The sequence below is a fragment of the Rhinopithecus roxellana genome, chromosome 11 (genome assembly GCF_007565055.1).
Source record: "Rhinopithecus roxellana isolate Shanxi Qingling chromosome 11, ASM756505v1, whole genome shotgun sequence".
Lineage (NCBI taxonomy): Eukaryota > Metazoa > Chordata > Mammalia > Primates > Cercopithecidae > Rhinopithecus > Rhinopithecus roxellana.
The window spans coordinates 80,709,997-80,734,945 of record NC_044559.1 but is presented as its reverse complement, the minus strand read 5'-3'; the positions used below and the strand labels follow the sequence as shown (position 1 = coordinate 80,734,945).

At 34.9% G+C, this 24,949-nt stretch overlaps 1 protein-coding gene across 8 annotated transcripts in view; it reads left to right on the top strand.

Moving 5' to 3' along the window:
- EXOC6 (exocyst complex component 6) overlaps positions 1 to 24,949 on the top strand; it is a 224,817-nt gene that overhangs the window by 86,159 nt on the left and 113,709 nt on the right. For all 8 annotated transcript variants that reach the window (XM_010381327.2, XM_010381328.2, XM_030940528.1 and 5 more), the window contains 7 exons: positions 1,910 to 1,993; positions 7,687 to 7,733; positions 7,853 to 7,973; positions 9,613 to 9,684; positions 14,123 to 14,220; positions 18,483 to 18,588; positions 22,781 to 22,890. In XM_010381327.2, coding sequence (XP_010379629.1) covers positions 1,910 to 1,993; positions 7,687 to 7,733; positions 7,853 to 7,973; positions 9,613 to 9,684; positions 14,123 to 14,220; positions 18,483 to 18,588; positions 22,781 to 22,890 — 638 coding nt within the window. The remainder of the gene's footprint in view (positions 1 to 1,909; positions 1,994 to 7,686; positions 7,734 to 7,852; positions 7,974 to 9,612; positions 9,685 to 14,122; positions 14,221 to 18,482; positions 18,589 to 22,780; positions 22,891 to 24,949) is intronic.

The window sequence follows — 24,949 nt, the reverse complement described above, 5'->3', positions numbered from 1 at the left end:
TTTTATTGTTTGATTTATTGATTAGTAGGAGTGCATTTTATTTATGTATTTTTATTTATTTTAGCAACTTTAGGGGTACAAGTGGTTTTTGGTTGTGTGGATGAATTGTATAGTAATGAAGTCTAGGCTTTTAGCGTACTTGTCACCTGAATAGTGTACATTGTACCCAATAGGTGATTTTTTTCATCCTTCACCCCACTTCTGAATCTCCAGTGTTCATTATAGCACCCCACATGTTCCTGTATACCCATAGCTTACCTCTCACTGATAACTGAAAGCATGCAGTATTTGGTTTTCTGTTCCTGAGTTCCTTCACTTAGGATAATGGTGTCTAGTTTCATGCAAGTTGCTCCAAAAAACATTATTTTATTCTTTTTTATATCCCTGATTTTTATACTTGGTTGTATTTAATTATTTCCAAAAGTTGAACAACAGAGTTTTATTTATGTCCACATGTTAATGGAAAGCATGTAGTATTGTTTATTATGCTCCTTACTTCATAAAAGCTTAGAATTTCAGGTGTATATTACATTGCATTATTGTAAATTAAGTAATGAGAAACAGAGTAAGTAATGAGAAACTGATTTATTATCTTGATTTTAAGGTGTGTGAATGCACAAAACAATCACACTGGGTTTAAATAATATTGGCTGCTTTTTGTAATCCCATAATTTTTTTTTTTTTTTTTTTCCTAAGACAGAGTCTCACTCTGTTGCCCAGGCTGGAGTGCAGTGGTGTGATCTTGGCTCACTGCATCCTCTGCCTCTCAGGTTCAAGCAATTATCATGCCACAGTCTCCCAAGTAGCTGGGATTACTGGTGTGTGCTACCACGCATGGCTAGTTTTTGTATTTTTAGACAAAACGGTTTCACCGTGTTGACCAGGTTGGTCTCAAACTCCTGGCCTCAAGTGATCTGTCCTCCTCGGCCTCCCAAAGTGCTGGGATTACAGGCATGAGCCGGTGCGACTGGCATTGGTGAAATTATGGTGTAAACCCATAATTTCTCAGTGGTTTTCATGATGTAATTTTTTTAAGAGATGGGGTCTCGCTTTTGTCTAGCCTGGAGTGCAGTGGTGAGATCATAGCTCACTGCCACTTTGAATTCCTGGGTTCAAGTGATCCTCTGGCCTCAGCCTCCCGAGTAGGTGGGACTACAGGTGCATGCCACTATGCCTGGCTAATTTAAAAAAAAAATTTTTTTTTGAAGAGACACCTTGACATGTTGCCCAGGCTGATCATGAACTCCTGGCCTCAAGCAATCCTCTGATTTCAGGCTCATCTTTACTTTTTTTGAAGTGAAACTTGGAGTCAGACTTTTCCGGAGAGACACTAAGTACAATTTGACTTACTAGCTTGATCATGAGTACTGGCTTTGCTAATTAGATTTTAGGTTTTAGGGTGGACTTTTAAAAAAAATAAATCAAATGCCCTAAGTCTGCAGGTCAGAATTTGAACCAGAAAGTATATTATTAATGGGGGAAAAAAGTCTCACTCATTCTATTAAGATATTTATTTCCAATAAAAATATACTTTTGGGTTTACTCATTATCAAAATGTATGATATAGTTAGGCCATTTGCATCAGTTAAGTACTGATTATGATAATTTCACCCCAAGGAAGAAAACCCACTATGACACCTAAAGCCTTATAATCTCAAAGATAAAAGTAAAGCATACCATATTAGACAGTGTTTTTTAAAATTAAGTTAGAATGTATATATTTTACATTTTTTTAAATATGGCGTTTCATGGTAAAAAGGAATCTGAGGAGAAAAGAAATGAAAAAAAAAAAAAAAGATAAAAAGAGATGAGGTCTCACTCTGTTGCCCCAGCAGAAGTAAAGAAGTATCTGTTTTAGTTGTGTGTGTGTGTATGTATCTTTTTCATTACTCTGCTGATTTTATTTTAGGGTGATGAGGAAACATTTGAAAACTATTATCGAAAACAAAGAAAGAAACAAGCAAGACTGGTATTGCAACCCCAGTCGAATATGGTAAGTATGGGATATTTTGAATTGGTTATGTTGTCACTCTTTATCCCCTTATCCTGTTTTAAGTTCTTCAGAGCATGTATCACTATTCATTCAACTACAAATATTTATTGAACACCTACCATTTCCAAACATTGGTTTAAGTGCTAAGGGTACAACAGTGAACCAAACAGATAAGTCCCTTTTCTCATGAACTTACATTCTATTAGAAAAGATAGATAGCGAATTAAAAAAAAAAAAAAGACCAACAAGAAATATGTAAAATATCAGGGAATGATAATTAGTTTCTGACAATATAGTGGATTATGTACCTTGATTAATTGTCCCACTGAAAAGACAACTGAAGATGCTAGATAGACATTTAAAACAAACAAACAAAAAGACCAGAAATTAAGTGAATAAAGAACTGTTCTATATATTGATTGTGGTGATAGTTAGTAGATGTGTTTGTAAAACTCATAGAAACTGAATATTAAAGAGTATTATTGTATGTGACTTATACCTCAATACATCTGACTATAAAACAATCATAACAGTAAAACCCAAATGAAGGCAGAAATGCAGATAGGTTTAATGAAACATTGAATATAGCTTTTATCCTAGGAGCATCTGGTGAGTAGGAAAGCATGAGTTTTGAGGACATTGGGTACAGAGGGCTAAGGCCAGAGCCCACCCAAAGTAGGTGTCTAGTAAGAGTTTGTCTCCCTTGTAAAGCTGAGACTCCAGAGGATTTAAAACCCCATTATTAGGATGAGCTAGAGATAAAGCCATCTAAAAATCCTTCTGTTCCCTCTGGCAAATACTGTAAGGAAAATTACCTATCTCAAATCTGAGTGCTGAGTGAACGAGAGAAAAAATCCCTCTGAGAATTCATAACAAGCAGTTTGTTACCACTTGTGTTTGCAACCCAAATTCATCATACTTGGATAGTCAAAGACATCTCAAGCTCAACTTTTAAAGTATTTTCATCCTGATACTATCTCCAGGTGCCTGGCAGAAGCAAATACAGATATGTGCACCTTCTTTCCAGAGTTAAAATGAGCAATTCACAGTCAGAAATAATTACCAAATGAGTGAGAATCATAAGAAATATTAACAACAAAAATAGATTCTAAAAGACTTGATATTTGAATTATTAGCCATGGAGTATATAATAGTGCTACTTAGTATATTTAAAGAAATAAAAGCCAAGCTTGCTAATATAAATAGGGAACAGAAACTATAAAGAATGACCAAATAGATGTGAAGAAATATCAGGTAGAATATCTAGAAATTAAATAGATATTAACTGAAGTTAAAAATATTATGAATAGGTTTAACAGTTGATGAATTCTCTCTTAGTTAATCTGAAGAAAACTATATGGAAGTAAGCATCACAAAGAGACAGAAGGAAAAATTACAGAAGTGAAATATGAGGGATACAGAGAAGTCTAACATATATCTAATTGGAGTTTCAGAAAGAGGGTAGAGCAAATGAGACTGAAGAATATTTGATGCCATATGGCTAAGAATTTTCTGGGACAAATGAGAAATAGTCAAGCCCAAGGAATCCCAGATACCTTAAATAAAAAGAAATACAGTCTTAGAAACCTTATAATTAAATTGCAGAACACCAAAGTTAAAGAGGAATAGAAGAGCTGAAAACTTATCAGCTATCTTGATCTGATTAACATTTATTGAATACTCCACCCCAGATGGAAGAATACACATGCTTTACATGTGCACATGGAAGGTTCACCAATATCATATTCTGGGCCATGAAACAAACATCAACAAATATAAAAAGCTGGGCCGGGTGCAGTGGCTCATGCCTGTAATCCCAGCACTTTGGGAGGCTGAGGCAGGTGGATCACCTAAGGGGATTTGAGACCAGCCTGGCCAACATGGTGAAACCCCATCTCTACTAAAAATACAAACATTATCCAGGCATAGTGGCAGGTGCCTGTAATCTCAGCTGCGCAGGAGGCTGAGGCAGGAGAATTGCTTGAACCCAGGAGGTGGAGGTTGCGGTGAACTGACATTGCATCATTGCACTCCAGCCTGGGCGACAAGAATGTGACTGTTTCAAATGATAATAATAATAATAATAATAATAATAAATAGAAAAAGCTTGAAATCATACAAAGTCTGTCCTCTGGCTGCAAGAGAATTAAATGATCGATACGCAAAAAATGAATATTGACTTACCTCTTTCAACAATTCAAGTGGATCATGGACCTAAATGTAAGAGCTAAAATTGTAAACTTTTAGAAGAAAACAAAGGATAAAATCTTTATTACCTTGGGTTCTACGATATTCTACAGTGTATTTACAGTGTTTTTCTATGTGAGATACATAAAGCATGAGCCATAAAAGAAAAAAAGTAGATGATTTGAACATCAAAATCTAAAACTTTGGGTTTTCAAAAGATGTTGTTAAAAAAATGAAAAGGCTGGCTCATGCCTGTAATCCCAGCACTTTGGGAGGCCAAGGCGGGCGTATCATGAGGTCAAGAGATCAAGAGCATCCTGGCAAACATGGTGAAACCCCATCTCTACTAAAAATACAAAAATCAGCTGGGCATGGTGGCGTGTGCCTGTAGTCCCAGCTACTAGAGAGACTGAGGTAGGAGAACCACTTGAACCTGGGAGGCGGAGGTTGCAGTGAGCCCAGTTCGTGCCACTGCACTCCAGCCTGGCGACAGAGCAAGACTCCATCTCGGGGAGTGCGGGCGGGGGAAGGAAAGGAAAAGGCAAGATACAGACTTGGAGAAAATATTTGCAGAACTCATGTCTATAAAGGGTCTTTATCCAGAATATGTAAAGAATTACTTTACATTATTACTTTACAGTTATACAACTGAGTTGTATAACTCAGTAATTGAAGACAGATAAACCAGTTTTAAAAATGGACAAAAGATTTGAATAGACATTTTACCAAAGATATACTGATGGCAAATAAGCACATGAAAAGATATTCAGTATAATTTTTTCATCAGGGAAATGCAAATTAAAATCACAATAAGATACCACTACATACTTACTAGAATGACTAAAATTGAAAGGATTGATAATAGCAAGTGCTGGTGAGGATATGAATCCAGTGGAACTCTCATGCACTTCTAATAGGTATAAAATTATACTGCCACTTTGGAAAATGGTTTGGCAATTTGTTACAATGTTAAGCATACTCTCCTATGACCTAGCAGTCCTGCTCCTAGGTATTTATCCATGAGAAATGAAAATGCATCTTTATACGGTGGCTCATATGTGAATGTTTGTAGTAGCTTTATTATAAATGCCAAAAACTAGAGACATCTGAATGTCTGTTAACTAGTGAATAAATTGTGGTACATCCATGTGTATAAACAAATTATTGTATGTTTTATGTAATGAAACTACTGGGCACTAAATGGGAATTGATACATGCAGTGATATGGATGAATGTCAAAAGTATTATTCTAAGTGAAAAAATTCATATACAATAAAGTTATATGCCATATGAGTTACGTTATATGACATTTTTAAAAAGACAAAACTCTAGGACAGAATGGGATCAGTGGTGGCCAAGGCCTATGGGTTCGGCAGGGTAATTCTCTACAAAAGGGCAGGAGGGAACTTTCTGAGATGGATATGTTGTATACTTTGATTTTTCTGGTGGTTACACAACTGTCTACATTTGTCAAAACTTGGTGAACTCTACATGTAAAAAAGGGCTAATTTTATTATATGTAAATTATACCTCAATAAAAGTTAACTTTAGAAACAAACGTAAACAGAAAATCTTAAAAGTACCCAAAGAGAAAAGAGGTTATTTTCAAGTAAACAAAACAATAAAATATTTTCAATTCTGAAAAAAGTAACTGTCAACTTACGATTCTATATCGAGTGAAACAAGGGCAGAGATAGACATTTTCAGACAAAGAAGAGCAGAGTTGGCCACTAAGATGCGCTTACTAAGGAGATTCTATGGATATGCTTCAAACAAAAGGAATGTGATGCCAAATGGAAGATGTGAGATGCAAGAAGGAATTAATAGCAAAAAAAGTATAAATATTTAGGTAAATCTAAAATGACTGTAGGAAAAATATAAAATATTATGGACATTAAAACAGCATAGAATTTTAATTTGTGCAGCAGCAATAAGAAAAAAATAAGATAGAATTAAAATACACAACAATAACATAAACATCAGAATGAGATGGAAGTTAATGAAATTAAACTATCCTACAGTCTAAAGCGTCCAGCAGAAGAGTAAAAACATTGACTAGCTTTAAGAGTTTGGTTACTTAAGGATGTGTAATGTGATTTCTAGAGTAACCACTGAAGGAATAGAAACAGGGTATATATACTTTTATATAATACAGGGAGAGCTAGAATGATAAGAATACAATTTTTTGTTTGTGTGCTTTTGAGTTGATAAAAATGGTAATTCTAAACCTGTAAGCACTTGATAACATTGACTCAAAGTATTTAAAGTACAATTGCCACAACTACAAGGAGAAATAGAAAACCCACAAGTATAGCGAGTTTTGTTTTGTTTTGTTTTGTTTTTTGAGACAGAGTCTCACTCTGTCACCCAGTCTGGCATGCAGTGGTGTGATCTTGGCTCACTGCAAGCTCCACTTCCTGGGTTCATGCCATTCTCCTGGCTCAGCCTCCTGAGTAGCTGGGACTACAGGCACCTGCCACCATGTCCGGCTAATTTTTTGTATTTTTAGCAGAGACAGGATTTCACCATGTTAGCCAGGATGGTCTCGATCTCCTGACCTCGTGATCCGCCCTCCTCAGCCTCCCAAAGTGCTAGGATTACAGGCGTGAGCCACCGCGCCCGCCCAGCGAGTTTTAAAATATGTGTCAGTATATTCTAAATCAAGTAGACATAACATCAGTAAGAATACAAAACATGCTTAATAGGCTTCATCTAATGGAATATATAGAATCCTATTTCAACAACTGTAGGAACATATTCTTTTCAAGCACACATGGACCGTTATTAAAAATTTGACTACATACTGTGCTATAAAGCAAGTATCAGGAAATATCAAGCATTTGGTGTCATGTAGACTATATTTTCCAGTCACAGTATTTCTAAGCTAAAATGTATTAACAATCCTCACCCCAAAACACCTGAAAAAAAACCCAGATGTTTGAAAATTTGATCACATTTATGAAATTTGCAAAACATAACCTTTGAACTTAATTGAAATATGAAATATTTCATGTAATAAACTTTTTATGAATGAAAGTCAAATGATCAAATATTTTTCTATATGCCTTTTGTTAAAATTATAAACAATAGGCAATCATAAAACCATAACAGGTTTTGGCAGAATTTATAATCTGATTACTATTTGAAAAATATTCTGGCAGCTGTATAGAGAATAGACTGTAGGGGACAGGCTGGGAGTTGGGGAGATTATGAAGGAGGATGGTATAATAGTCAAAGTAGAGGTGATGACAGCTTTGACTAGTCTGCTGAGAAGGGGGTTCTGAAATCATATTTCCTTTTTAACTTGTTTATCTCCTTTCGAATGTACATTCCATGAGAGTAAGGACTTTTTATTATTTACAAATATATCGCTGGTACCTAAAAATGTGTGTGGCATATAGTAGGCTCTCAATAAATATTTGTTAATGAAGTTGTAGTGACTTGGAACTTACCTTTATGTTACCGGTATTTATTGGTTTAAATTGATTTTTATTTTTCATTTTAAGCATGAAACAGTTGATGGCTATAGAAGATATTTCACTCAAATTGTAGGGTATGTATCTAATATGGAAATAACTATTATTAATTTTATATTATGTTAAATGCCAGAAATACTTATTTATAATTTGGGGTTTTTTTTTTAACATGTGCTTTGGTAATTACTGTTTTTAGGTTCTTTGTGGTAGAAGATCACATTTTACATGTGACCCAAGGATTAGTAACCAGAGCATACACTGATGAACTTTGGAACATGGCCCTCTCAAAGATAATTGCTGTCCTTAGAGCTCATTCAGTAAGTCAGACAATTTACATTACTAAAATTTTAATTCAGTTACTTCAAGAACTTCTGAGCTGCATAATGTCAGAGGAAAACTGTACCTTCATCTTTCTGCATTGTTTTAGTAGTTGCTCAGATTTGGAAGTAGTAATGTCAGGCTTTTGTTTGGTAATCTCAGGCTTTTATATATATATAAAGTATTTTATAAGTATTATATACATTTTTTGTTTGTGTGCTTTTGAGTTGATAAAAATGGTAATTGTAAACCTGTAAGCAGTTGATAACATTGACTCAAAGTCAATATAACATATATTATAAATATATTTTATATGAAATATAAAATATAAAATAAAATATAAAATATAAATATATAATATATATTTATATATATAATATAATATATTTATATTATAAATATAAAATACTTATTTTGTATTTTATATTTTATACAATATAAAATAAAATACTTTTATTCTAGCATTATAGAAAATGAAGAATTAAGCAGGTCTTATTAGTCTCAACTGACCTCTTAATTAGATCACTGAAAAGCACCATGAAGAAAATGTTTTTAATTATCATTTCAATTATTTGTTTCTAAAATAAACTCTACCATTAAAACTCAATAGAACTTGTTCTTCAGTGTTTACAATTTACAGTAATACACTATAATAATGAATTTCTTTAAAATTTGCAATTTTCAAAATTTCAACTCATTTGAAATATTGAACCTTTGCGTAATGAGAGGTTTTTATAGATGAAAATTAAATGATCAACTATTTTCCTAATGCCTTTTCTGGAAATAACAAATATGTTAGTGTTATAAAGACAATACTTAGTATAGGCCTTTTTAAAAGATAGTAGTTTTACCTTTATTAATATATTTTCATATTTAAAATTTTGTCTATTTATAATTTTATAATTCATTGAGATTTTAAAAATATTGAAGAAAGATTGTTAGCTTATATGATATTAAGATTATAAATAAGCTACATTTTTGTTTATCAGGAATGTAGATTCTTGATACACTATCCAACGAACTACAACTTTTCCCAGCGTATTAATAAGGAACAATACATTTTATCATGGTCAATATTCAGATCAGCTCTGAGTATAAAAAATTAAAGTATGTTTCCTGTTAATTCCGTGATACCAAATATGAAGTCGTATTAGATACAACATTTCACTTTCAAAATCTTATTAAATGCTATGAAAGGGACAGAGTAAATCTCACTGTCCCTTTGAAATTAATAATTTTCTTTTGGTTAATTACTAAGAAAATAATGAAATTGTAATTCTTATATTGGAAAAAGTAATACATAGTGTCTCTTTTATAAGATGGAAAATAAGTAAATAGATGAAATGTGAAAATACATAGTCTCTATATAAACCTTTTTCGGTTTAAATAACTAGTTCCTTAAAATCTAAAGACTTTTGAAACATAAACATCATAAGTATCATATTATGATCTCCCTCTAAAAGTTTATACTGAATAGAGAAGGTCAGTTGTGGATCTAACCAACCAAGATTTTAAACTTATTATAAGTCTGGCAGATTAAAAGAAACATTATCAAGTTCTTATTTCTTAGTTTTTAATCATATGACTCTGGTTTGTTGTTTTCGGTGTTTTGTTTTGTTTGTGTGTTTCCACCCTCAGTCCTATTGCACTGATCCTGATCTTGTTCTGGAGCTGAAGAATCTTATTGTAATATTTGCAGATACTTTACAGGTAGGTGATAACCTAACAATTAATGGTTATTCTGATCACTTAAAAACATACAAAATATAGGCTATACTCATTTATGTTGTTGTAGATTAGTGACAGTAAATTAGTAGTAATAAATGTTTGCCTATGTATTGGTATTCTGCTATTACCCAGAACTATTCATACTACTTCCTTTTCAGTTATGAAGCTTAGACAGAGCTCAGGGATGCTACTATCTTTTAAAATATTGATCATTCAGTTGGAATAAAGTATTTTTACAGTTAAAAAAAAAAGAATACAGAGTATAATGGAAAGAACCCTGAACTAGAAATTAGAAGATATAAATTCTGCCTTAGGGCAGTGAGAAATGGGTTCTAGAATCACATAGACCCAGAGTTTCTGTTCTGCCTGTGCTGTTGACTAATTGTATGCCTGCAGGTTCATTAAGCTTTAGATCCTTATTTGTGAAAATGGGTTTATTACTAATTTCAGAATTGTTTTTAGTTTTAAATATGATACTTTGTATGAAAACACATGATTTGAAAACTGTGTTCATATTCTTCCTGGTTTCTGGTTTTCCATGTGTTCTGTGAGCAAATCACTTTACTTTTTTGAATTGTTTTTTTCTTTTTAAAAATAAGGAGGATTGTTTGAACCCAGGAGGTGGAGGTTGCCGTGAGCCAAGATTGCGCCACTGCACTCTCCTGGGCAACAGAGCGAGACTCCATCTCAAAACAAACAAACAAACAAACAAAAAACACGAAAGAAACAAAAAAATAAGATTAAAGCTAAATTATTTCAAAACTCAGTGTTTTTGCGATTTTCGGTATCAAAGTTTTGAGATTTCTAGCTTGTCCTTCCTCCTTGATCACAGATAATAAAGAATTGATTGCATTTTCTTTTCCTGTGTAAATTTACGGGATTTTTATGGTTAGAAGTAACTTTTCATGAAGTACAGACTAACATTTTCCAAAGTGTGATGAGCTGTTACTTAAAAAAAGTGTTCTGTGGTCCAAAAGTAAAACGTATTTCTCTACTGAAAACTTTTCTGAGAGCAAATTTATACCCATAAGTTCCCAAAAGGAAGATGATTATGCAGCATTTTCCCAATATATTTGACCCTTAAATCTTTTTCCCCTTTAGAACATCTTTTAGATCTGGAACTTTATATAATATGCTTTGGGAAATCCTGATTTAAACTATTTGCTTTATCACAAGAGTCTTTGCCTCTTAGAATTATAGTTTTCTACTTTATTCTTAAACCTAAAGAGAAGATTCCACAAGCTCCTTTAGTAAATTATTTTATTACTCATGTCTATTATATATTAATTTGTATGGCTTATACTGTAACAGTGGAATACTGTGGGATTTTTTGTTGTTGTTTTCATAAATTTTGTGATGACTGTATAATATTGATCTCACTGCAATAAAACTTTTAGTAAGCTTTATTTGGGGCTGTCCAAATTTTGGGCACCCATTTCTAAGTAGCTTGAGATATTAGGTTGGTGCAAAAGTAATTGTGATTTTCGCCATGGAGAGTAAAAGTAATAGTAATTTTGGATAGTAATTTTGCTGTACTTAATGACTTAAAGCACTTTTATTCAAAGTGTGGTCTGGGGACCACTGGTCTGCAAACTGTTTATTGTTAGTCTGCAAATTATCTCTTAGATCCATAACAAAAAGGAGCTTTCCTCGGAATGTAAATTAACTGTATCCCCAAGTACAAAGTTTAGTGCGATTGGCATCTTGCTACAAGCAAGACTTTTTTCAATATAAGTAGCAGCATCAATTTGTATTCTGGTGCAAACTCCTTATTTCTTTGTAGACTGTAATAAATAGTTATTGGACTGGACTTTGAGTACAGCTGAATCTACAGTATTTGATATGGTACCAAGGAATTCTCCAGAGAATCAAAGGAAAGTCAAAGATAATATTTAGGTAATATTGGCACTGTAAAAGCAACAATGATAGTTACATAAACCCTTGCAAGGATACCTTTCTCATATTATTGCTTTGAAATATGACTGGAGAAGTCAACCACTCCTTCCTACTTTTTCAGTTTCTGCAGTATTTTCATTTCACTGAAAGCTGACAGGTTTAGTATTAGATCCATCTTATACTGAATTAATGATTGCTGGCTTTTAAATTTATAACTATTAATTGAAGAACTGGTAAGTGTCTTTTCATGAAAACTAATTAAAGAATGTTATATAATATTTAGATTTTTAAATTGGCCCTTGCCACCCTAAGGAAATCTTGCTTTTTAAAATGCCAGTATTTTATCATCTAAAACAAAACTGACTAAACAATAAAGTAAAAAAAGTAATACCAGCATATTTATATTCCTTACTACCTATTAGGCAAATAACAAGTAAACATTTATTGATTCCTTTATTAACATTTTTTGAGTACCCAATATATGTTAGCAGACTAGTTGATGTATAAAATAATAGAAGTCAGTAAGACAGTAGGGACGTAAAAGTCCTTGGCTTCAAGAAATTCCCAGTTTAGTTGTAAACAAATAAAATGCTTAATAAGACATCCTAATGCAGCAAGCAATATGTTAGCTTTGGGCTTGCAGAAGATGGAATGACTAACTTAGATTCTAGGAGTTGAAGAAGGCTATACAGAAAGTTGAAACTTGAGCTGGGATTTGAAGGTGAGTTCAGCAAATAGATAAGAAGGAGAGGGTATTAATGGAAGAAAAAATAGCATGTGTAAACTATAGATAAAAGCATGGTGTGGTGAAAGTGAAATGGAGCAGCTTGATGGTATTAGAAACTGTAGAATATAGGTGTGAACAAGGAAGGGCAAATAGTGGTGATGAAACTGACCCAGATTATGGGACGTCTTGTGGGACTTTAGTAAGCATTTTGTAGTTTTTAGGCAGGGGAATGGCACAATCAGATTTATACTTTTGAATGGTAATTTTGAGAATCTGGGAAATAGATTGAGAGAGAGATGGTTGAAAGTTTAGGAAGCTTTTACAATGGTCTAGGTAAGAGATATTAAGGACCTGAGATAAAGCAGTGGCACTAAGAATATTTCTGGAAGAAAGATGGGTAGATAATGGAGAATGAAAGATTTGATTTATAAAAGAGGTAAAATCAGAAGAAATTGGTGACTACTTTGTGTGTGTGTGTATGTGTGTGTGGTGGGGGTAGGGTGTTTAGGTGGTTTTCTAGATTCTCTGTTGATAAACTAGGTTGATGATAGCATTATTATTATGGATAGGAAATAAGAGGAACACTTGATTTCACTGGGGAGAGAGGAAGTAGGTTTAATGTACTTGCTGACTGACTGAATGGAGATGAAACAGGTGTTAGAATTAAATATTTGGAATTTAGAGAGGCCTAGCTAGAGATACAGATTTGAAGTAATCATCAGAGATTGAAATCATTAGATTTGAGATTGCCCTAGGGAGCTAGAAGAAAAGATTAAAGGATACAGATAGAAGTTACACAAGGAAACTGGAAGGATTGTTCATAGATGTAAAAGGAGAATAAGAAGAGTGATTGGTGTTACAGAATTGAAAGCAGAAGAATTTCAAGAAAGAGATGTCAGGTAGAGTGAGATCATTGAATTTGATATTTAGGAGATAGACTGTTGTGACATTGTTGAGTAGTTTAAAGGAATAGAAGTGAGAGATTGTAGTACATTTGACTGTGAAGGGAGTGACAGCGGCAGCTGACAGGCTACAGAAAATTGAGGGAGAGCTGTTTTGGTCTCTTGTTTTTCTTGGCTAAAAGATGGAAAACAGTTTAGCATATTTATTTAGCCAAGAGAAAGGTGCCTGTGGAAGTTAAAGACATAATAGAGTAAGAAGTTAACCCATGGAATGGTTTATGTGGAAGGAGATAGGCTCAAGAACAAAGATGGAGAGAGAAACCTTGGAGAGACAAGTGGAGAATTCTGTGAGGTAAGAGAGAATGTTTGGTCCCGATGTGGGTAAGATTTCAATTAGTTTGGAGTCGGGAAGGAATAAAATTTGGAAGTGTGAATGTTTAATGGAAAGATGTAAATTTTCCCAATAGGACGAACTCAATCTTAAGTTGAAGGTGCAAAAGGAAGCCAGCCTGTCTCAGACAGAATCCATTCCCTTTTCTTCTTGTATCCTATTTAGGCACCACTTCCCAAGACACTGTTATGTAAAAACTTATCTTGAATTTTTTCCTCCAGCTCTGACTTTTAATACTTTTTAAGGCTAACACTGTAATCATTACTGAAAAGAGAAAAAATGGAAAAACCATTCTATTCTCATAAAACTCTTTCTGGACCTCTTTTTTTTTTTTACCAAATGCAATGTAGTAGAAAGTCAAAATATATCTTTTTATTTTCTTACTGTGAGAATGGCATACAGTGGGATCTAGTGATTCCTTCCAAATGATTCTCTAGTATTCCCAACATTTTTAATGAATATTTTCATACACTTGTTGATCTGCTTTTTTTTTTTGTATTTTAGGGTTATGGTTTTCCAGTGAACCGACTTTTTGACCTTTTATTTGAAATAAGAGATCAATACAATGAAACACTGCTTAAGAAATGGGCTGGAGTTTTCAGGTTAGTCTAAGTCATGGTGCCTTAATATAATGAATACGTTTGTCAAATACTCAAGTGGTTCATTTGCATATATTAATAAAAATGCTTATAATCATTTTTCTTGTAGTAAAGTACACATAGAATTTACCATCTTAGCCATTTTCAATTGTATAGTTCAGTGGTGTACACTCACATTGTTGCAACTGTCATCACCATCCATTTCCAGAACGTTTTCCTCTTCCCTAATAGAAACTCTTACTCGCTTAACAATAACTGTCCATTTCCCCCTTCCCCCAGCCTCTGGCAGCCACCACTCCTGCTTTGTCTCTAAAATTGACTGCTCTAGGTACCTCATGTAAGTGGAATCGTATATATTTGTTCTTCTGCGTCTGGATCATTTAACTTAACACAGTGTCTTCAAGGTTCATCCATGTTGTAGCATGTCAGAATTTCTTTCCTTTTTAAGGCTAATATTCCATTGTCTGTATATATCACATTTTGTTTATCGGTTCATCTGTTGATGGACATTTAGGTTCCTTTCACCTTTTGACTATTGTGAATAATGCTGCTGTGAATGTGAGAACAGTATACATATATCTGTTTGAGTCTCTGCTTTCAAATCTTTTGGGTTTATACCCAGAAGTGAAATGCTGGATCATATGTAAATATACCTTTAACTTTTTGAGGAACTACCATACTGTTTCCATAGTGGCTGTAACATTTATAATCAGTTTTTAGTTATACTTACTTGTAGTTCTAATATCTGTAATTTTTTCCTAGTAAGTGATTAAATACTTACAAGGCTCTAAGTATTCAAAGATATTTTGTATTAGAGACAGAAACTTACAGCTTTTAAATTTTGTTTTGGGCAAGTGCTGTTTTTACAAACAACATCACTAGATTAAGAATCTTAAAGAAGCTAAAGAGCAAATTACTTTCGCTTTAACCACTTGTCTGCAGGCCATGGACAAAAGTATTTTAATACCTATATAACTTTTTAGTGACATGAGAAGAGAAATATGCCCCCCCCACTTTAATTGCTAAAGGTTTTCCTCCTTCCCTTCTTTCTCTCTTTCTCTCTCTTTTTTTGTCTCTTTCTCTCCATCCTTCTCCCTTTCGGGAAGAAAATGTCAATCTTGAGGTTTTACATCTTGTTTACCCAAAATATGATAGAAGTAATGTGTCAATATTTGATGATGTTAAAATAAAAGTATGTTAGATGATTTAATACCAGCTTATCACTTATCCCATCAGCTTTCAAAACTATGGAGGTTGACCTTCTAAATACTGTAATAGGAATCTTCGAACAGGGTGAGATGGCTTATGCCTGTAATCCCAGCACTTTGGGAGGCCAAGATGGAAGGATCACTTGAGGCCAAGAGTTTGAGACCAGCCTGGACAACATAATGAGACCCTGTCTCTACAAATAAAAAAAAAAAAAAATTAGCTGGGCATGGTGGTGCGCACCTGTAATCCCAGCTACTTGGGAAGTTGAGGCAGGAGGATTACTTGAGCCCAGGTGTTTGAGGCTGCAGTGAGCTATAATCACACCACTGCACTCCAGCCTGCACAATAGGGTAAGACCGTGCTCTTAAAAACAATTTTTTTTAATGCCTGAGTGGCTCATAAGGTGATACATATCTAGTAAAATCAACTAAACAAATCCTTATTTGAGTTTTTTGTATTTACATTCTTCAGGAGTGATATTATCAGGATGCTATCCCAGATGGATAATTGACAGTCCCGATGAGTCATATGTAACTATCAACAATTATTTTTAGTAACTGTTTTAAAAATTAAGGTAGCATTTATTGATAAAGATGGTAATCTAGAAAATATATGCTATGGTACAATGTATAATATGATGTAATATGGTATTTTTATAGTTATAAAATCTTACAGAGTTGATGTTATTTAATTGGCCTCTTCAGAAGGGTGTTTATGTTTTCATAACTGTTGATAGATTGTATTGGGTCAGCTATTCTCTCTTATCTACCTTAAGACTTCTAGTAGTAAGATTGTTCCTCAAGACTGGGGAAAACATGTGGTGTTGTTTTCTCTCTGGGAAGCTAATGGCTTCATTCACATAGAGAGAGGATTAATTTTATCCTCCAGAGTAATAGTAGAGGAGAACAAATGATAGCATGTCAATTTTAATACACAATTTCCAAATATATGTTGACTTCTGTTTTTAATACTCTTCCAGATCATGTTTTTTCCTTTTTTTTTTTTTTTTTTTTTTTTGAGATGGAGTCTTGCACTGTCACCCAGGCTGGAGTGCAGTGGCGCGATCTCGGCTCACTGCAAGCTCTGCCTCTAGGGTTCACGCCATTCTCCTGCCTCAGCCTCCCTAGTAGCTGGGACTACAGGTGCCCACCGCCACGCCTGGCTAAGTTTTTGTACTTTTAGTAGTGACGGGGTTTCACCATGTTAGCCAGGATGGTCTCAATCTCCTGACCTCGTGATGCCCCCGCCTTGGCCTCCCAAAGTGCTGGGATTACAGGCGTGAGCCACCATGTCTGGCTCCCTAAATTTTTAAGAAGTAGCAGAACTTAAGCTTTGTTTACCTCTGACCCATATCCTCAAATATTTTATAAATAGTGAATTGACAACCCAACAGTTAAATGGGGGAAAAAGAAAAATTATCAATATTGAGTGATATTCAAAACTTGACTACTACCATGACCAAAATTTATAACCTGACTACTGTTATAGTTTATCTGTATGCAACTCTCTCTCACTATATTATGAGCCCTGTTTTATTTTTGTATTATTTTTGGATACATGTGCTTTTATTTAGTTTTTTTTTTTTTTTTTTTTTTTTTAGTTTTTAATTGACAGTAATTGTATAGGTTTATGAGGTACAGTTTGATGTTTTGATATATTATATACATTATGGAATGATTAAATCAAGCAAATTAACATATCCATCACTTCACATACTTATTTTTTTCTTTTAGTGGTGCAAATATTTAAAATCTACTGTTAGCAATTTGAAATATATGTTACATTATTATTAACTGTAGTCACCTTTTGGAATAGATCTCAAAAACCTGTTTCCCTGTCTAACTGAAACTGTACTCTTTGACGAACATCTTGGCATCTCCCTACCCTGCCAAGGTGATTGGATGACAATTACATTAGGACAGCCTAAGTTATGCTGTAGCAACAAAAATTCCCCAAATCTCAGTGGATGAACACGTTTTATTCCTCACTCATACAGAAGCCAACAATAAGTTTACTAGTCAGAGATACAAGCTATTTGCATTTGTGATTCTAACTTTTCAACATGTTGTCTCCTTGTCACCATGGAAAGGAGGTTTGCACAATTGGCTTATAAAGGCTTTAAACTCAAAGCAACACATGTCACTTGCATTCACAGCCCAGTGGCCAAAACTAGTCATATGGCCCTACCTAACTGCAAGGGGGTGTACAGGAGAGCACATGGATATTTGATGAGTAGTAACTGTTTCTGCGTCACCAACTATAAAAGATCCATTTCTAGTCACATTATGAGAGGCTAAACAAATATAACACATTGTTTTGATCTTCAAGAGTTTATAATCTCATTGGGAAAAGAGAAGACACAAGATACACAACTTGAAAGTTATTCCTATCAAGAATTATGACAGGAGGTCGGGCACGGTGGCTCATGCCTGTAATCTCAGCACTGTGGGAGGCCGGGGCGGGCAGATCACAAGGTCAGAAGATTGAGACCATCCTGGCTAACATGGCGAAACCTCTTCTTTACTCAAAATACAAAAAATTAGCCAGGCGTAGTGGCACGCGCCTGTAGTCCCAGCTACTTGGGAGGTTGAGGCAGCAGAATCACTTGAACCTGGGAGGCGGAGGTTGCGGTGAGCTGAGATCACACCACTGCACTCAGCCTGGGTGACAAGCGAGACTCCGTGTCAAAAAAGAAAAAAAAAAAAAAATTATGACAGGAATGCTTTCCATTACATGGATCCTTTTTTAGTTACAGATAATGAACTTGTTGAGAATATATCACCTTGAGAATTGTTCTAGATTAGAAAACTAAAGTGCTGAGAGGTTGTAAAACAAACTAGTGGAAAAAGGAGATTGTACCTGAATTTTGAGGGACAAGACTTATTTGTTGTTGGATTTTAGAATTCTGGATGCTTAGGCTGTATCTTCCTATTTGGACCTTTAACTGACAAGTAAAAACTGCTTTTGTAATAGTTGGGGTTTTTTAAGGTATTGTCTTTTAGTACTCTAATAATATGTTTTGTAATGATAAGTTTTCGATTTTCCTTTCCTAACAGGGACATTTTTGAAGAAGATAATTACAGCCCCATCCCTATTGTCAATGAAGAAGAATATAAAATTGTCATCAGCAAATTTCCCTTTCAAGATCCAGACCTTGAAAAGGTACAAGCTAGTTTTTAATTCAAGTATTTTCTTAAAAATAAATTCATGGTATTTGTTACTACATAATATTAAATATTAAGCTGAGACTGTAAATAAGAGTGGTTTCTTGGGGGACAATTTGTTGTTGTATTGAGAAAACTATGTTTTGTTAAGTTTTAAAGAGTGTGTTACTACTACTACTACTACTACTAGTACTACTACTACTACTACTACTACTACTGAGATTTTGATGACGTTAAGAAGGGACTTTCCTGGGGATACTAGAAGTAGTTGCCCCAAACGTTAGGTGGATTCCCAGGAGAGGTGTTACTAATGTTGGGTGGATTCCAAATGAAAAATAGATTTATAGTAATCAGAGTATATCCTAGGGAATGAAACAAGAATTTCTTTAAATTGTTTATCACTGTGGAAGATTTTAAAAGAAGTACACTTTTACAAAAAGTTTATCTTGGTTAAATAAGTGATAGGTGAAAGCAATAGCTACCTGTAGATTTCTTCCTGAAGTAGGAATATATACATTTTTTGAGTCAAGATATCTGAATAAAAGGGTAGAGAAAGTAAGTAGACCAGCCATGTAGGAGATTCTCAGAATGCACATGAATCCATGTGTATATGCATATATATGTGCAAACATGCTCCCTTGTACCTATCCAGTATCTTTGGGTAGAATTAGATCTCATTAGAAAAGGATGTCATAGTAACTGTAACTGTCACTTTTGTATTCTCTTTATTCTTGTTTTTTTTCTCCTTACTCTTCTTTACTATTTTCTCAACTTTTTATAATTCATTACCTTTCTAAATTTTTATTACTTCAGCATGAGCAAGATCAAATTCTGAGTGAATCGTGACTGTAAATTTTTGTTATATTTTTATATATAAACTAAGCATATTATGTGTATTAGTCACTAAATACAGAACCAGGTAATTAAATGGAAAGCTTCTAGATTATAGCTAATGCTGCCATTGCATATACCTATTAGCTATGTTTTAATACAAGAAGCCAGAATAATTATTCTAATTCTGTATTTTTTGAAAGCCCAGTGAAAGTTGTTCTGTCAAGAAATATCACCAGAATATTCTCCATCTCATGGCTTAGTTTTTTTTTTTTTTTTTTTTTTAGTTACTGGTAATGAGTTTGTTCAGGCTAGTGTCTATATAAAGAGCACTAGACTAGGTCTAGATTCATGTGCTAGCTCTGCTTGTGGCTTTTTTTTTTTCTTTGAGATGGAGTTTTGCTCTTGTTGCCCAGGCTGGAGTGCAATGATGCCATCTCAGCTTACTGCAAACTCTGCCTCCTGGGTTCAAGCGATTCTCCTGCCTCAGCCTCCCGAGCAGCTGGGATTACAGGCATGCACCACCATGCCCAGCTAATTTTGTAATTTTTTTTAGTAGAGACAAAGGGTTTCACCATGTTGGTCAGGCTGTCCTCAAACTCCTGACCTCAGATGATCTGCCTGCTTCAGCCATACCAAGTGCTGCGATTACAGGCGTGAGCCACCGCGCCTGGCTGCTTGTGGCTTATTATAGGCAAATGACTGAGCCTGTGTAGGCATTTGTGCCTCATTTGTCAAATGAGGAGTTTGAACTCAGTAATCTCTAATATCCTTTCCAATCATATTAAACTATTCTAAATAGGTTTATAATTAAAAGCAAATTTAACTTTTCTTGCAGAGAGTTTCTCATATATGCAGTACCTCTTAAGATTAAGTTCTTAGGAGTTGTATTCATTGATCTATGTATTAGTCACTATTAAAAAGAAGAACTACTGTTAATAGTAAAAATCACATGGAAAATTAAAATACGACAACTGAAAAATCTCATAAATTATTTAATAAAGTCTTTTGGTTGTGTATGTATATTTTTTCTTAGTTTAAGTATAATTTTCAATTAAAACTATTAGAAAATATATAAAACTGTCAAATAACTTGAGTTATTTTCAACATAAATTATGAATGGAGGAGTAATAGTAAACATACATGCAAAAATATTTTTGTAGATAGCTGTGTTAATTTTATTAGAATCATTTGGCCAAAATAAGAACATTTATATTCTGCCTTTAATGTCATTAAAATAATTTCAAATATTTTTCATATACCTACTATATACCAGAAACAGTACTATGTGCTAGATTTTTAGTCTTTGGTGTCAAGGAGCTTATAGTTGCTCACCGCAACCTCCGCCTCCCAGGTTCAAGTGATTCTGCTGCCTCAGCCTCCCAAGTAGCTGGGACTACAGGCGCGTGCCACTACGCCTGGCTAATTTTTTGTATTTTGAGTAAAGAAGAGGTTTCGCCATGTTAGCCAGGATGGTCTCAATCTTCTGACCTTGTGATCTGCCCGCCCCGGCCTCCCACAGTGCTGAGATTACAGGCATGAGCCACCGTGCCCGACCTCCTGTCATAATTCTTGATAGGAATAACTTTCAAGTTGTGTATCTTGTGTCTTCTCTTTTCCCAATGAGATTATAGTCAAGATAAAATAAATAAGAAATTATAATTCACAGAAGTTTGCATTGCTTAAGACAGGGGATGCACCATGCAGAAAGGCTGCGTAAAGGTCAAAGTAGATGAAATACAAGAGATGAAGATCAAGAGATGTAAATTGGAGAAGTAGAAAGGGCCAGACCATAGTGGCCCTACTAAACAGTGTTAGAGAGTTTATCCTTTTTCCTGAGGATTATGGGAAGCCATGAAAGAATTTTAAGTGGTAAAAACATAACCAGATTTGTGCTTTAGGAAGATCTGGCTAATATGTGGAGAATGAATTGGAAAAGAGTAAGACTAGTGGCAGGGAGACCACCTAGTAGATTTTTGCATTTATCTTGATGAGAGAAGAGGGTTAGGTAGCCTGAATGGGGGTTATGGTCATTGAAGCTGATTTGAGATGCTTAGGAGGTAGGAGCAACAGGAGTTGCTGATTATGTGCATATGAGGGGTAACAGAGATAAAGGAGTCAAGTAAGATAACTAAGTTTCTACCTTGGATGGTGGCAGCATTCACTGTGATAAGAAACACAAGAGGAGCAGATTTAGAAGAAAAAGATGATAATTTCACTTTTGGACCTTTTGAGTATATCTCAAATGGTACAGCCAAATGGAGCTGTCCAATGGGTAGATACGTGAATTTGGACTTCAGAGAAAGATTTGATCTGGAGTTGTAGATTTGGAGATATTCGTACTTGCGTGATGATTGCATGGTGATTGAAGACTATATGGGATCGTCCAAGAAAAGTATACGTAGTAGGAAGAGAGGGTTTAGGACAGAACCCAAAAGCACAGCAATAATTAAGTAATGGCTAAAGGAGAAGAAACAGAGTAGGTAGAGAAAAAGGAGGAAAACCATTGTGGGCAGGAGTCCAAGGAAGGAGAGACCATTTATGAAGTAGGAGTGGGTCAACTGTGTCAGATTCTTCAAAAAAGTCAGGTAACATGAGAGCTGAAGAAACCACTGGATTGAACAACTGTGAGATCACTGGTGGTCTTGGTGACGGTACTTTCACCAGTATAACAAGATTGCAATGAAGGTGAAGATAGAAGGTATATTAGACTTAATGAAATAGAAAAGAGGGTTTTTTTTTGGTAACAATCTTGGAAGGAGTTTACTTTTTAGAGACTGAGAATTTCAAATGGATGATGACTTATAAAGTAGTTTAGCCAGGAAGCACCCTGTAAGCCATTGGCTGCATACCAGTGTTTAATGGCATAGAGGTCAGAAACCCGCTATAAGGTATTCTAGGAGTAATGGAATAAACTCAGTAACTTCTTGAAGTGGCTTCAAGCCTTCACTGAAGGTAAGTGAAGGGAGTCTTAGAATTATTTAATTACTCTGAGCCAGAAAGCTGGCCTGTAATTTTCATGGCCACCCTGACTCTTGCATGATAAATACACAAAGAAGCAGACAGCTAGGCATCACCTACAGACAGAATACTCATCATCGGAATACACCAGAGGCACTGGTATGTGTTTTCTCTGCTTGTTGGAAGTCTGATACTATGATTTAAGAAACAAGGGTAAATTGCCACATTATTTTCTTCAGAAATACTTTGATAAAATATCAAAAATATAGAAATATAACAGGGTTTTTGATGCAGGTATTTGCTATTCAAGTGTGAAATCAATTTAATTTTACATTTTTAGTGATTAGCATGTCTTTTTCTAAAATTTCAAAAACAATATTAACTTTCTTTTTCTACAGCAATCTTTCCCAAAGAAATTCCCCATGTCTCAGTCAGTGCCTCATATTTACATTCAAGTTAAAGAATTTATTTATGCCAGCCTTAAATTTTCAGAGTCACTACACCGGAGGTAAGTTTACTAATCACAAATGCATTTTTGTCATAACTTTTATGAAACATTAATACTTTATTTTTATGCCGTAACTTTTTTTTCCTCAACTTTTATTTTAGGTTCATGGGGTACGTGTTTGTAACAAGGGCATATTGTAGAATGCTGAGGTTTGGGGTATGCTTGAACCTGTCACCCAGGTAGCGAGCACAGTACTCAATAGGTAGTTTTTCAACCCCTGCCTCCCCTTCTTGTAGTCCCCAGTATCTGTTGTTTCCATTTTTACATCCATGTGTACCTAGTGTTGAGCTCCCACTTAAAAGTGAAAACATGCAGTATTTGGTTTTCTGTTTCTGCATTAGTTTGCTTAGGCTGTTAGCCTCCAGCTGCATTCATGTTGCTGCAAAGGACATGATTTTGTTCTTTTTTATGGCTGTGTAGTGTTCCATGGGTTTATATACCACATTTTCTTTATCCAATCCAACATTGCTATCAATGGAGAGGCGCTACTTGGAACTAGTGAGTAGAGGCCAGGGGTGCTGCCATAGACACCTAGGTTGATTCTATGTCTTTGCTATTGTGAATAGTGCTATAGTGAACATATGGGTACATATGTCTTTTTGGTAAAATGATTTATTTTCCTTTGCATATGTCCCCAATAATGGGATTGCTGGGTTGAATGGTAATTCTTTTTATTTGTTTTTGTTTTTGTTTTGTTTTGTTTTGAGACAGGATCTCACTCTGTTGCCCAGGCTGGAATGAAGTGGCACAATTATGGCCCACTGCAGCCTCGACCTCCTGGGCTTGAGTGATCCTCCCACCTCAGCCTTCCAAGTAGCTGGAACCACAGGTTCACGCCACTACACCTGGCCAATTTTTGTATTTTTAGTGGAGGCGAGGTTTTGCCATGTTGGTCAGGCTGGTTTCGAACTTCTGGCCTCAAGCAATTCACCCACCTCGGCCTCTCAAAGTGCTGAGATTACAGGCACAATCTACTGTGCCTGGACCACAGATTTTTAAAAGTAGTATTTTAATAAAAAGTAAAAGGATGCAAAAATGTTAGCTTATATCTAAGGCAGTAGTTCTCAATTGGGGATAATTTTGGTTCTCCTGCCACCACCTCCTCCCCACAAATTTGGCAATGTCTAGAAACATGTTTGGTTGTTACAGTTCGGGGGAGAGGCACTACTTGAAACTAGTGGATAGAGTCCAGGGGTGCTGCCAAACATCCAAATGTGCAAGACAGTCTCCACAACAAAGTATTATCCACCGTAAAATGTCAGTAGTGCCAAGATGGATAGTCCGTGGTCTAAGGACAGTTTAACTGTTGTGATAATGAGGCTGTATCCAGGAAATCATTATTTACTTAAATTGAAGGCCTAACGGTTGGGGAAAAGAATTTGTTTTTTAGTGCTAGCTTAGTAATACTTAGGATGTTAAGAAACATCATATTAAAATTAGTTTAAGGTAATTTATTTATTTGAAGACTTAAAAAATCTTGATGAAAATGTATAACTTAGTTATGCTAAAAATTAAATTTGTTAATTATATCTAGAAAGAGCTCAATGTCAGTTTGTATTTTAAAAATAATTTTTAGCTGTAGTTGTGTATGAAGTTTCTTTCAAAGTGACTGTCTTTTGGGGCTGGGCACGGTGGCTCATGTCTGTAATCCCAGCACTTTGGAAGGCCAAGGTGGGAGAATTATTTGAGTCCAGGAGTTTGAGACCAGCCTGGGCAACATAGCGCAACCCTGTCTCTATAAAATATTTGAAACTAGCTGGGCATGGTGGCATGCACCTGTAGGCCCAGCTACTCAGAATGTTGAAGTGTGAAAATCGCTTGAGTCCAGGACTTTCAGGCTACAGTGAGCTATAATTGTACCACTGCACTCCAGCCTGGGTGACAAAGTGAGACCCTGGCTAAAAAACAGTAATAAAAATAATGAAGCGGCAAAGTTACTATCCCATGATGGAGTTGGAATTTAGGAATAGTTTTATTTCCTTATACCAAGTCCTCCATGATTTTTCTGTAGTTGTTAATTGGATACATTTAAATTATGCCATATATGAATATTCTACTT